This window comes from Convolutriloba macropyga, unplaced genomic scaffold (genome assembly GCF_964194025.1).
Source record: "Convolutriloba macropyga unplaced genomic scaffold, txConMacr16.3 SCAFFOLD_2309, whole genome shotgun sequence".
In the NCBI taxonomy this organism is placed as follows: domain Eukaryota; kingdom Metazoa; phylum Xenacoelomorpha; order Acoela; family Convolutidae; genus Convolutriloba; species Convolutriloba macropyga.
The window spans coordinates 20,625-35,602 of record NW_027450103.1 but is presented as its reverse complement, the minus strand read 5'-3'; the positions used below and the strand labels follow the sequence as shown (position 1 = coordinate 35,602).

General features: G+C 32.7%; 1 protein-coding gene across 5 annotated transcripts in view; it reads right to left on the bottom strand.

The window, feature by feature from the left end:
• Positions 1-2,263: 2,263 nt before the first annotated feature.
• Positions 2,264-14,978, bottom strand: part of LOC142355603 (uncharacterized) — a 32,798-nt gene continuing 20,083 nt past the window's right edge. For 2 of the 5 annotated variants that reach the window (XM_075407713.1, XM_075407712.1), the window contains exons 2-3: positions 4,781-5,076; positions 2,264-2,540 (exon numbers count right to left, since the gene is read on the bottom strand). In XM_075407713.1, the coding sequence (XP_075263828.1) occupies positions 2,389-2,540; positions 4,781-5,042 (414 nt within the window). In that variant the 5' untranslated portion in view covers positions 5,043-5,076 and the 3' untranslated portion in view covers positions 2,264-2,388. The other 3 variants (XM_075407711.1, XM_075407715.1, XM_075407714.1) reach the window with 3 other exon arrangements.

Below are 14,978 nucleotides of genomic sequence, written 5' to 3'. Positions count from 1 at the left end.
CTTCAAGGCAGTATAATTATAAGATGTGACCTGCAAAAACTTTACATCGTCACTCATTTTAACATCAAGAGTCTTCCTTTTAAAAGGATTAAGTAGACATGACAACAAAAAGATTCTGAGAAATTGAACAGTTTAGAAATCTCGAAAAAACTTTATGATATTAATGGTCGAAACAATCAGTCCCAAAGTATAACCAAGCTTGTAAAAAATTTTTGAATCGAAAAAATTAATTGAGACTTCCAATTAGTGAGATTGAGTCACATGGTTACGAAATTGAAATCAGAAAAAAAAACTATTAAAATTTTTCTTTTCTTTGAATTTGGAAGTCATTAAAACAAACTGCTGTGAACTGAATTCTTTAACAAGGTTCAGTTATACGCTCTGAGGAAGCAATTGAGACCTGTGGTTATTAAGTACATGGCGTACAACAAAAAAGAAAGACACAAAAAGCAAAAACAAAAAAATTCAAAAAAATTTGCGAGATAACTATGTCTCAGCCCAAAAAGCATAAACTATATTAAAAAACAATTAAATAATTAGATACGCGTTTTTTCATTGCTGTGCATTTTCTATACTACGGTTTTTCTTCAATTTCACTTGTCAATAACGCAATAATGCGACAAGGAAACAAACTGAACTCATAAAATATGCAGTAATGCTCAAAAAATTGAAAAGGCTAGTATCAAAACAAAGTGACCATTAGTTGAACATATAATCGTTACATTAGTTTACAACCCACAGGAAATATGTTTCGGCTTGTTTTTACAGAGACTGTGCCCAAAATTGAGAGAAATGAGATGAAAAACTGGCAAAGTTCAAAAGTTAACCGATATTTTCTTAAAACAAGTCAAGGTTCATTTATACCTCCTGGAAAGTAACTGGATCTTTTACTGGGAACAAATAGTTATTGGGTTTAACGATTGGGAAAAAAGATAACAATTTAAAGCAAAATTCAAGAAGTACATAAAATTTTTTTTACGAAAACAATTGGTCAGAGCCATAGAAACCACGCGCTTAATTTTGAAACCGTAATATAATCTCGTTGGGCCTTGTTTTTTAAATATTATCTGCCATTAATTGAGCCCTGATTGGAATTTTTTGAAACTAAAAAAAAGTATACCTTAAAATCATTTACATAGCAGAAATATTTTGAAAAAAAAAGTCGCGCCCCATTGAAATCTAAAAAACTTTTTATCGTAGCGCTCCATGGCGAGATCAAGATCAGCCCAGATGTTGCTGCCCGTTTAGAAAAACTCTTTTGTTCACATGGTTGCAAAATAGATCAATTTTTTTGACAAAATCTTTCAGTTTGTCAAAAAAAATGCCTTTTGTAAATTTAATTAGTTTCAATTTGCCAAAACCTGGCCAAATTATATCTCCAGAAGAATCTCAGAGCCATTGGGTGTACAACTAGCTCGATTGTCAGCCTAAAAAGAATAAGGCCGCAATTTTAAGGTTTTTCATTCCAGAAAATTTGAAGCAAGTGGGATGGAAAAGCAAATTTTGTCCCATTTTTGGTAAAAAAAAATTAAATTTTATAAAATTTATTATAAATTCTGGCCAAAAAACTTGGACCGAACAATTCAGCTACCCTTCTCTATCTTCAGAGATAAAATTAATCAGACTACAGTAAATTATTTGAACAAATTTTTAATAAAATTGACGAAAATTAGGTCAAAAACACCAAAAAAAGTGAATAAAAACGGCTGAAACACGTCTAATATTCACAAAATTTTGAACCTCGATAACTCCCTAAAAAAGTGAAAATTGAAAAAATCTTTTAATTCCATATTCTAGGCTGGAAGGGCTTTTTTATTATACCACTCACAAGTCTGTACGATGATTATATCGATCGGCCAAAACTGTCTGAACAAAAAAACCCATTTGATTTTATAGTTCCTCCGCCACTAAAGTGGCTCGGAACAAAAATCATGCCTTTTTCATCACATGGCATTCGACCACTGTTAACATATAGCTTTTTCATCGTTGTTAACAACAATGTTGCTTAGGAGTTTGTGACAAAGTGTGGTCACTGTTGGCCACGACAGACCAAAACAGCCACAAGTTTAGCAAATTGCACATTTGCTACTTAATGAGCATTGCTTTATCGAAAGTTTAGTTTTTATTAGAAATCCAGCGAAAGACCTCAAGAGATTTCTGAGACTTTGACTCAAGAACAAATCCAAAACTCAAAGATAATTTAAGTAGCGCAAGTTACTTTTGCTTTGCGTGAATCTAATCTTGATAATTAAAATTGGGGGGCTTGTTTTCTTGATCGGGGAAAAAACGGTTGTTTTTTGGTGTTTATAATATTTAACTCTGAACAGCGATTGTTGTCTTAACTCTTGCATTATTTCAAATGACTTTTAATTGAACGTGAGTTTTATGTTAAAACGGGTGATAGTGTTGCTTACGTATGGCTCCCATAGTTGATGATGACCTCTGAAGTGGTCCTGACAGTTTGACCTCTACACAAAGGTCACCGTCCACTTGCCAAGGCAGACTAGAAATGTTGACCTTGATGTCATTTCGGGCACCGTCTGAAAACACAAAGTCAGCTTGAGCTAAAATCAACTATTCTCCGAAATCTGTGGATGAAGCTCTACAAAAGTGCTACAGAGCTATAGAATCTATAAAATGTTATACAATGCTAGAAACATGTTTAATTTGCATAGATGAGCTACGGGTCACTCAAATATTTCTTGATCCAAATTGCCACCAAAACTTAAGGGGTCGGCTTTATATAAAGACCCAATTTGTGAGGTCGGGGGGGGGGGGTGAGAGTAGAGAGGGGTGGGTTTATGCTCGTCACAACTTTTGCTGTTCCACGGCATTTTCGTAACTCTCTGAACTGAGGTATTTTACATTCTTAGTCGACCTCCGGCGTTTATCTTGCAGCAATTTTGAGTATTCAACGAAATATTATTGCAAGATGATGCAAGTTAGGCGTCGTTATAATAGACTAGGGAAGCTGGAGGATAAAAAAGGGTTAGAAAATTTTGGTTTCAAATAATTTGATTCAGGACTTGTAAATTTCTACAGACCTGAAATAAATTACGGTTAACGACTGAAGCCAGCATTAGAAAAAAGCCACATATCAATTAAAGCATGTTACTTTCTGTCTGTGCAAAAAAATATATTTTCAAAAAATTCCCAAAGTTGTTCCAATAATTTATATATTACAACTTTTGCAATATTTTATCAAATGTCGAACCGATAGCTTCATAAATTGTCTACAATGAATGAAAAAGCAAGTGCATTATATTTTGAGTGCAGCTATTGTTTCTAAAGTGATAGCCAATAGAACATGTTAATATTAATGGATTATTTGAGGTATTTTCATCCTAGCGAAGACAGTTCTAGCTACCCTTTCAAAGTGTAAAGTTGGTGATGTGATAAAATTAATGATAAAACAGGAAGCAGACTTTTTGTGGGAGTAACAGTTCGTGATAACTTTCGTTGACCAAGATATAAAAATAGTGTTGTATCAAATTTAATTTTTGTTAAGAAACGACTAATTCGTATCCGTTTTATATGGTAACTGGCCAACCAACGCTCTAGTGCGATCTGAAATAAATCTGGCAACCACCAAATTCACCAAATTGAATAAAAATAAAATTTTAAGGTCTTTTCGGAACTTTTTAATTACGCGCCAGCGTGCTTCCCAAATGAAGTAGGTATTTTGGTCCATTTAATCCATCTAATTCCAAAAAAAAACATATCTTAAAGTTGTGAAAAATGCCTCAAAGTGTGGTATATGACGGCAAAGGAACGATTAAATCACTTTGTTTAGACAATTGTCGACTTTTATGCTCCTTTTTTCAATTATGTACGCCTTGTAGTATATTTGCTTTGATTGAGACAACAATTTTATACAATTATGTAACAAACTGAGAAATTAATACCTCTTATGAATGTAAATTTTCTATTTTCACTTAGGTGTAGACGGTTCTAAAGATTCGGTGTCTTCGAAATTAAAATGTTAGAAAGCTTTCATATACTGCGTTTAAAATATATATTATAATTGATCGTAAATTATTTAGCACTTAATCACCTAATCAACTATGAAAGATTCTTATATTTATTTTAAGAACAAGATATAAAAGTTACATTTCAGGCAAAGAGTTCGTTTTCTCTTTTTGCTATCGTACATGGATGGCAACAAAGCATTACAGCTAATTTCCACTCACCTGTTAACAACTCTAAAAATTTCACAAACTAGTTAAACCAAAAATGCAACGAAGTTTCCATTTATTTTAATTGAGGAGCAAAAATAACATACCTGCTGAAAAAACCCAACTAGACCAAGTTTAAGCACTTCATCTGGAAAACTTCATAAAAATGATTCAGTATTATTATAAGAAAACTATTTACATTAATTCATAGTCTGATGCAATTTATTTTTTTACTGAATTTTTCTGACCCACAGTTCGATTTACGGCAAATATTGGGGTCGTTCCTCTTATCCCGTTATAGCCCCCCCCCCACCCTCTGCTTATTGGCCATATGACGTATACCCTCCCCCACACGCACACAATCATGGTAATTATACCATAATGGGGGCTATGACTTCGTACGGGGGCTATAATTTCGTTGCGTGGGCGTCACTATAATGGCAATGGAATTATCCAAATTTTGTACTAAGAAAGCCTCATTTTCAGAAAATGTCTCATTCAATGTGATTCTCTGATTTTTTGTCTGGTTCAGCCTTTGAATTTATTCTGAATCAAAGAGCAATTCAGAAAGTTGCTTATAAATTATACATTCCAAAGTTGCTTACCTCTTTTGTAGCAAAACTTCCACAACCCGGAGTGAACAACCTGTGTGATTCTCGTCTCATTTCCATTTATGGTCTGGACTGTCGATTCGAACGTGAACAACCAGTACTCGGAGAAAACCGAGAGCACGAGAGCGCCATACGCGAAGAACGAGAGAGAAGTCGCGAGAAACGAGAATATCTTCATTTTGATGCTGTCGGTCGGGTTGATGAGGTCCTTTGCGGAGAGAGGGTACTTGGGCATGGCTGTGATTGGATCTGTCATTTCTGTCACGCAGAGGATAAAAATCGAACTAAAACTACAAAGAAAAACGTTTTTTTTTAATTATTAAGGGATAAAGGTAATAAGTACGAAAAGTAATCTCCGAATCGTTTATCAACGAATTTTTCAATGAGCAAAATTCCTTGAAGCAAATTTAGCTGTTTTATCTTAATCTTTGTTTTTTTAGTAAAGTTAATTATGGAAGTCAGTTCACTGTTACAATTGTAATGAAACCACCATACAATGAAAAAAAGAGACAATTTTTAATAGTTCAATAGTTTTCGAAAAAGATTTTCAATAAAAATATTGAAGTAAAAGTGATCAATTTTGAGACAAGATTTCGGTAATATATAAATTAAGCTCCCAATGGACGAGAATTGTGACTAATCCAATCTTGAATATTCAAGAATGTTCACCCGGACTGAACATCAAGTCTTAATATGAACGTCAAGTTCTGATTCAGTGAAAATGCATGTCTTGGATCAGTACTGTATCAGAGCTCTGATCATGTCACTTTTTGGACTTGGCACGTCTAAAATCAAGTTTTTAGTCTTGACAAGTCTTGTGCAAGTCTTGGTCAAGGCTCGATAAATCATGAGCAAGTCTTGGCCAAGATTTGACAAATCTTGTGCAAGTCTTGGATCAAGTATTGAGCACCGTTTCTATTGTTGATTTGCATTCGTTTGGAATCAAAAGAAGAAAGCCGCCACTTAGAGTCGTCTGTCTAAAAAACTCTCCAAAGTGAAAAAGAAGCACAAGACATCTCGAGCACTTCCACAAAGATCGCTTGATAGAGAATGAAAAAAACATGACATCACCCAAAAATACCAGTGATAGCCGCTTTCTTTCAGCCCCTTAAACAATTTTGGTATCGTAGTGAGTATATAGGATATTAGAAGTTTGTTTATGAAAAATACAGAATTAGTTTGGTCAGTAAATTTTTCTTGTAAAATTTTAAAACAAACCTTCAACCAATTTTTGCTAATTTTTGAAATGCATTAATTATAAACAATTTCTTCTTAAAAATCTACTTTGCCTAACTGCGCATTAATCAAGATTTGTCAAATCTTGGTCAAGACTTGACGCAAGACTTGCCAAGTCTTTGTCAAGACATGCCTCAAGACTTGTACGGTCTTTGTCAAGATTTGTCTCAAGACTTGCCACGTCTTGGCCAAGACTCGACTGAGATTTGACGAGTCTTGAGAAGGTCTTGAAATAACAGTCTTGAGAAGGTCTTGACATCACAAGTCTTAAGTCTTGAGAAAGGACGCGATCAGTACTGATTTGAAAAATCTCCAAAACATTTATGAACCATATCGTCTTTTTCTCCAGCCAAAAATCAAAAGCCTCGTTTCCAACAGTATGTGACTTGTGACTATATATGTATATATACATTTATATATATATATATATATATATATATATATATATATATATACATATATATATATATATATACATACATACATATATATATATATATATATATATATATATATATATATATGTGTGTGTGTGTGTGTGTGTGTGTGTGTGTGCGTGTTTATATGAGTTGGTGTCAAGGTATATGTGGGTGTGTGTGTGTGTGTGTGTGTGTGTGTGTGTGTGTGTGTGTGTGTGTGTGTGTGTATCACCCACTCATATAAATGCATATATATATATGCATTTATATGAGTGGGTGATACACACACACACACGCACACACACACACACACATATATATATATATATATATACATATATCCTTTTTTAATTTTTAAATGAATTATAGATGTCAGTTATGAATCAATGTGAATTGGTAGTTTTTTTTGGAATTAAAAAAGTGACTTTTTGGTAGTAAAATAAAGCAGTAACCTGTTATGTACTCTTGAAGCGTTTTTCTTGCAAGAATTTTGGTGAAAATCTTTTTCGGCGTACAATTTCAAATTTTGCTATGGACTCTTTAAAATTTTGAATTTGTCAATAAAAATGAAATGCAAGTGAAATTGCAAGTGTACTGAGAATTTATTGAGAAACAAACACGAAGAATATTTAATGAGATATCTTAGCTGTTCATTACCTACCAAGAAAGAGAGTTACGATAAATTAGAGAGAGTTGTCTCGATTTTATTTTACAGGTATGTCTATGGAAAGATTAAACACGGAAATTAAAGGATATAATTCTCAACTTTAAGTGGGAAAGCAAACAAAGCAACGTGATTCAGTTGTCTTTGAAATTTGTCGTGATGTAATAATCGGCGGTTGAAGTTATAATAAACCAAAGTTATAACTAGTTATAACTTAGAAGATTTTATCAATAACCGAAAATAAACTCTCACTTTCTATAGCCAGCACTTAAACGAAAGAAGTAAGAAAGGCTGATATCTTTGTTTCTTTTTAACGGGGCACAGTTTACTTTTTCATTTATTTTGACGGCGTCGTGAAGAAAAAAATGAAATGGGTGTTAAAATTCTGTGGGAAAAGGAATGGAAAAGTCTGATGAACAAATGCCAGTTTGGGGAAATAATTTTTTTTCACACTTTCCGGTCGAACCCCCTTTAAGCCGAATGGCGAATAAACCGATTGCTCACAATTTCTAAAGGGATGTATATATATATATATATATATATATATATATATATATATATATATATATTTTAAAAATACCAGTCAACTAACTAAATCTCGCCAAGGTGAAACCCATTATATCATACGGTTTTTAATGTTAATGTTATAGAGAAATTTCATAACAGAAAGGTTTAAGAAAGTTCCGTTTTCTAATGTTATGAAAAATTTAATAGCAAGCAAAAATCACATAGATTATAGATTTGATATTTGTTTTTTAAGTGATATTTTTATTTTTCGTTTTTGCGCTCGAATCCTTTATTTACAATTACTGGCGGTATAATGGGAAAGAACCAAAAAATTAGATTCCAAATTGAAAGCTAATTTCGATCAGTAACTGCATTCGGTTAATTGAACAAATAGATCGTAAAATGTAAATTCGATTAAGAACTAGCGTCGAAATTTGCATAAAGAAAACTTCATGAGCTAAAAGTCAGTTTTCTTTTTTGCTGAATTTACTCCTTGAATGCTAAAAAGGCTTACCAGAACGGCCTCTGTTAATTAAATTCAAACAGGAAAATTGTGAAGGGCTTCCTCAAAACACTAGTGACTTTTCAAATAGGGTCTATACTACCCCTCCCCCTCCCCCTTCCCCCTCCCCTTCCCCCTGCCTCTTCCCCCTCCCCTTCCCCCTTCCCTCTCGTCTTCACCCCTCATTTCGTTTACTACCCCCATACGAAGAAAGTGCGATTTTACATAGAACGGATTTCCTGTGTTAAATAATCATTGACTTGACCACGTGAAGGGGGGTTGAGTGTGAGGATGAGGTTGTTGAAAATTGAGAATGGGAGGTTGAGCAGCAGGGGGGGGGGGGGGTCTTTTAGGCTATAGGGTCGCTGGGTTCAAAATACAAAACCAAATAGGTCCAAAGTTTTCTAAAAAATACTCAAATAAATACTATAATTCGAGGTTGAAGACCCGCGTTATATTTATGTGGTTTAGTTATATTTCATTTATAAACTCGCTCGACGGTTTATAAATAAAATGAATTTCAGAGAATTTGAATTTCCAGAATTTTTGTAAAGCTTGAAATGAACTTATCTTTGCCTAAATGAATACAATATGCTAGGATTACAGAAAATTGGTGCTTCAAGTTCCCGAAACAATTGGAAAAATTTAAGTTAAGCATTTTCGAAAGTGTGTCTCAAACTACAATCCTTATAAAATGGTTATTGTGCAATCGTTTTCATTAATATTAAAAAGAAAAAAGAGGTCTCGCCTAGCACTGTGTGATGGACAGAAAGTTTCAAAGTTGACAATATCACGATCAGCCGAGAAGCAGCCTTTAAGAAAAAAAAAATCAAGTCAGTTTCTTGAAATATCGCTGAATATTAAACGAAGACAAGACGCTGTATGTTTTTATTCGCTTTTTTTCACTGGGTATTCGAATAATATAGCAGATACAAAAACAGTACTGAATACGATAGAAATGCGTTTGTTTTTTTGCTATTCAATAACTTTATGATCTTATGTACTGCGAGAACTTTACAGAAATGACATTTCAATAATATTTAATCATCCAAATCAATAAAAAAGATGAAAAGGCGATGGCACTTTCCATTATTTTCCATTTCGAGTATTTCAACAAAATCAAAACGAGAACAGTATTTATTTGTTAAAACCGTTAAGCTCTGAGTGTTGTGATTTTTCTATTTTTTTTACTTTATTATATATATATATATATATATATATATATATATATATATATATATCAAAGGCAATATGAATAGATATTTGAAAGCTTCTTGTATCAAAAGTTGTTCAACAAAGGTTCAAACTGCACAGCAATATTGTCACTGAAAGGAAGCGGATCAATCTGTACCGGGCTAAGTTTCCATAATTGTTCCAAATTCTCTTGAGGGGGGAGGAACTACATACTGAACTGGGTTTTTTGTTCAGACAATTTTGACCGATGAAAATACGGAAATAGTAATCGTAGAGAATTGTGAGTAGTATCATTTAATAGTCCGTCCAGCTTAGAATATGGAAATGAAAAGATTTTTTGAGTTTCGATTTCTTGAGAGAGTTATCGTGATTTAAACTTTTGCGATTATTAGACCAATTTGCGTTATTTTATTCACATTTTCCGGAAATTTTGTCTATGCTTTCCTAAATTTTGCAATGATATGTAAAAATTGTCAACAAAAGTACTAAAGTTTGTCTCAAACTACAATCCTTATAAAATGGTTATTGTGCAATCGTTTTAATTTACAAAAAAAACAAAAAGGAGGTCTCGCCTAGTACTGTGTGATGCACAGAAAGTTTCAAAGTTGACAATATCACGATCAGCTGAGAAGCAGCCTTAAAGAAATGTAAATTCAAGTCAGTTTCTGAATAAATTAGCAGATACAAAAAACAGTACTGAATACGATAGAAATCCGTTTGTTCTTTTGTTGCTATTCAATAACTTTATGATCTTATGTACTGCGAGAACTTTACAGAAATGATATTTCAATAAGACTTAACTATCCAAATCAATGAAAAAGATGAAAAGATGATGGAACGTTGTATTGTTGGCTTGCTTTCGTTTGGAAACGAAAGAAGAAGGTCTTCACTTACAGTGGCCTGCCTAAAAAATTCTCCAAAGTGAATAAGAAGCACAAAGCATCTCGAGCACTTCCAAAGTTTGCTTGATAGAGAATGAAAAAAATCTGACATCACCCAAAAATAACAGTGACAGCCGCTTTTTTTCAGCCCATTAAAAAATTTTGGTTTCGAGGTGAATATATGGGACATTTGAAGTTTGTATATGCTCAAAACAGGATTAGGTTGGTTGGTAAATATTTCTTGTAAAATTTCTTTTAAAAACTTTTTAACCAATTTTTGCTAATTTTTGAAATGCATTAATTATAAGTAATTTCTTTTTATAACTATACTTTGCCTAACTGCGCATTAATCAAGACTTGTAAAGTTTTGGTCAAGACTTGACGCAAGATTTGTCCAGCCTTTGTCGAGACATGCCTCAAGATTTGTCCGGTCCTTGTCAAGATTTGTCTCAAGACTAGCCAAGTCTTGATCAAGACTTGACTTAGACTTGACAAGTCCTGAGCAAGTCTTAAAATGTCTTCACCAGTCTCAAAAATTGAGAAAAGACGTGATCAGTACTGATTTGTCATTTCAAGACGTGCATTTCACTGTAGAATTACTGATCAAGACTTGAAATTCGTTCCGGGCAAGAATATTCAAGAATATTCAACATTCTCAAAAACAAATTTGATGAACCATATCTTCTTTTTCTCCAGCAAAAATCAAAAGCCTCGTTTCCTACGGTATGTGACTTGTGACTATATACGTATTTTTATATATATATATATATATATATATATATATATATATATATATATACACATATATATATCCTTATTTTTTCAATTGAATTATAGATGTCTGTTAAGAATCAAGGTGAGTTGGTAGATTTTTGGTAGTAAAGAAAAGTTACTTTTTGATAGTAAAATAAAGCAATTCCACCAGTAAAATAAAGCAAAGCACTAGTGACTTTTCAAATAGGGTCCACACTACCCCGCCCTCTCCCCCTTCCTCTCCCCATCCCCCTTTCCTCTCGTCTTCAACCCTCATTTCGTTTTTTACCCTCATACGAAGAAATTGTTATTATACATAGCGCAGATTTCAAGTATTAAATAACCATTGACTTGACCACGTGAAGGGGGGTTGAGTGTGAGGATGAGGTTGTTGAAAATTGAGAATGGGAGGTTGAGCAGCAGGGGGGGAGTCTTTTAGGCTATAGTGTCGCTGGGTTCAAAATACAAAACCAAATAGGTCCAAAGTTTTCTAAAAAATACTCAAATAAATACTATAATTCGAGGTTGAAGACCCGCGTTATATTTATGTGGTTTAGTTATATTTCATTTATAAACTCGCTCGGCGGTTTATAAATAAAATGAATTTCAGAGAATTTGAATTTCCAGAATTTTTGTAAAGCTTGAAATGAACTTATCTTTGCCTAAATGAATACAATATGCTAGGATTACAGAAAATTGGAGCTTCAAGTTCCCGAAACAATTGGAAAAATTTAAGTTAAGCATTTTCGAAAGTGTGTCTCAAACCACAATCCTTATAAAATGGTTATTGTGCAATCGTTTTCATTAATATTAAAAAGAAAAAGAGGTCTCGCCTAGTACTGTGTGATGGACAGAAAGTTTCAAAGTTGACAATATCACGATCAGCCGAGAAGCAGCCTTTAAGAAAAAAAATTAAGTCAGTTTCTTGAAATATCGCTGAATATTAAACGAAGACAAGACGCTGTATGTTTTCATTCGCTTTTTTTTCACTGGGTTTTCGAATAATATAACAGATACAAAAACAGTACTGAATACGATAGAAATCCATTTGTTTTTTTTTGCTATTCAATAAATTTATGATCTTATGTACTGCGAGAACTTTACAGAAATGACATTTCAATAATATTTAATCATTCAAATCAATAAAAAAGATGAAAAGGCGATGGCACTTTCCATTAATTTCCATTTCGAGTATTTCAACAAAATCAGAACCAGAAAAATATTTATTTGTTAAAACCGTTAAGCTCTGAGTGTTGTGATTTTTCTATTTTTTTCACTTTAATATATATATATATATATATATATATATATATATGACATATATGTATATATATTTATATATATACATATATATAAGTATATATATATATATATATATATATATATATTATATATATATATATATCAAAGGTGATATGAACAGATATTTGAAAGCTTCTTGTATCAAAAGTTGTTCAACAAAGGTTCAAACTGCACAGCAATATTGTCACTGAAAAGAAGCGGATCAATCTGTACCGGGCTAAGTTTACATAATTGTTCCGACTTCTCTTGAGGGGGGAGGAACTATATAGTGAACTGGTTTTTTTGTTCGGACAATTTTGACCGATCGATATACCAATCGTAGAGAATTGTGAATGGTATCATTCAAGAGTCCGTTCAGCGTACAATATAGAATTGAAAAAATTTTTGAGTTTCGATTTCTTGAGAGAGTTATCGTGATTTAAACTTTTGCGAATATTAGCCCAATTTGCGTTGTTTTCTTCACTTTTTCCGGAAATTTTGCCAATATTTTTCTAAATTTTGCTATGATATGTAAGAATTGTCAACAAAAGTACTGCTAATATTTTTTAAGGAGAAAAAATTTTGTTGATTATTTTGATTAAAATTGTTGGCTAAATGTTTGGCTAAACGTTTTAAATTTCAGCCATTTTCATCAAAATTTGCCCAGAATAAGCTTTTTTTTAGTCTACTTTGATTGAATTTACCTATTTTACACACACGAAAAACAACTAACAAAATCTTTTGTAAACTTCAAAGGGAGCTAGTGTCACCCCCATTTCAATTGAGAGTATTCTTAAACTAAAATTTTCTCGTTTTTTTGCTATCTTTTCTCTATGATTATCAAAAACGCAGCTTTTTAAAAAAAATCTTTAACTAACAATTCATCTAGATCCATAAGATTCGAAACAAATGAGTGTGCTTAATGGTCAAACAACAATAACATGGCTGGTGTGGTCCAACCTTGGACTGTTACAACCCAAAAATAATTTGGATTGTAATCACTCAGTAATCTTTTTTGAGAAAAAAAATTCAGCTTTTTTATGTTAGTTCATGAACAGAACAATTCAAATCAAAGCTCATTTCTCATAGGTCCTCCTGGTTTCTTAAGCTGTTCCAAAATAATGATTCTCATTAATTTGATCGAAATCCCATGGTCCTTAAGAATTTCAAAAATGTTTGATTTTTAGATAATCATTGGCTTATTGAAGTTTGCCACTATTTTTCTCTTAATTTGGTCAACTGTAGCTTAGTCTCATCAAAAAAGAAGGACTCGTCTTCCTTTACTTTCCATTGACTTCACTTTTATTCGTTATTGTGGTTTTACACTTTAAGTTATGGTTTTCTGGCTTTGATACTACTAGATTTCATTTCTTAAAAAATTTTTTAGGCATTGGACGTTTTTTCACATATTTCTCGTTTCTTCAAATTATCACACCACCAAAATTGCACATTTTGCTTTATTGGCGTTCAAAAAACACAATTGAATATATATAAAAGTCTTGAAAAGCATGGATTAGGGTTTCAACGGCTTCGACAAACCTTTCTCGAAGAATTATATTGATTTTTTTTGATATTTTTCTTTTACTGTCGTTCTTACTTTGTCCTTTAGTCGTATAAATTTTCCTGGATAACTTCAGGTCTCATTGGCTGTTTATGGAGAATTGAAAAAGCCCAGATTCTGATTAAGTAGATAGCTCATGGCCCTCATGACTTTGTAAACATAAAAATATTTTTAAATTCGCTTTTTTTGGCCATCTGTTACCTATTCCCGTAAATTGGAGCTCACAAACGACAACAATGTTGTCGAAGTGAGGTTCAAGTGTACAAAATTTAAGTTTTTTTAATTACTTCATTAGGAATATACAGGTTTCACCACGGGTTCTTCACAAAATTAGGCTAATTGTTGATTTTTGTCTATATTTGGCGTCCTTTTGTATACGTAAGACATATTCGGTATAGTTACAGGTCTCAAGCTGTTCTTTAGGACAAACCAGACGAACCTATTTGAATTCTTCATTTCGTAGCTAATGGTTTAACTTAATTTGAAAATAATTGTTTTCGAAAAATACAAAAGTATCACCTAATTTTGCCCTTTTTAATTCTTTGTCTACTTGTTACCTATTCTCATTATTGAGAGGTAATTTGACCTTTTCACTACGTTTTTTTAAATGGACATAAAGTTTTCGAAGTAATTCATGTTGGATGTTATTGTTGTTTGATTTTGTTGTTCGTCTTTACTTGCTTGCCTAATAATGACTGATCTAACCAATCTTATGCGGCATTTTTTGTACTCACCTAAGTCATTTGCGTTGGCAGCGATTTTTTTGTTCATACACAGTTTTTTGGAAAGTACTTGAATTTTTGTGGGTCTTCTATCTGTTCCTCATTTGGTGGACATCTATGCCAAAAATGTGGATGAGCGGGGTCGGAACTTTATGTGAAAACGCAAATTACCGAGCCTGTTTGTTTTATTTATTCCACTTCATGACCATCAAAAGTATTTAGAATAACAACGCATACCTATCGTCATTAGTTTGTAAATGCTTACAGTTTATACTTCACGTATACTCAATGTAGCAAAAAATTATATTTGTTTATTAAAAAACACTCAGAAGTTCTGTTGAAAAAAATTCTTGAACTCAGTATCCTAAAACTGTATACTTCATGCAAAACAACAACCGAAAGAAACAAGAGACAAAACACTTCATTTATTCATGAACTCGGTCTACAAAAAGCCAGTTTGTCAAAACCTTGC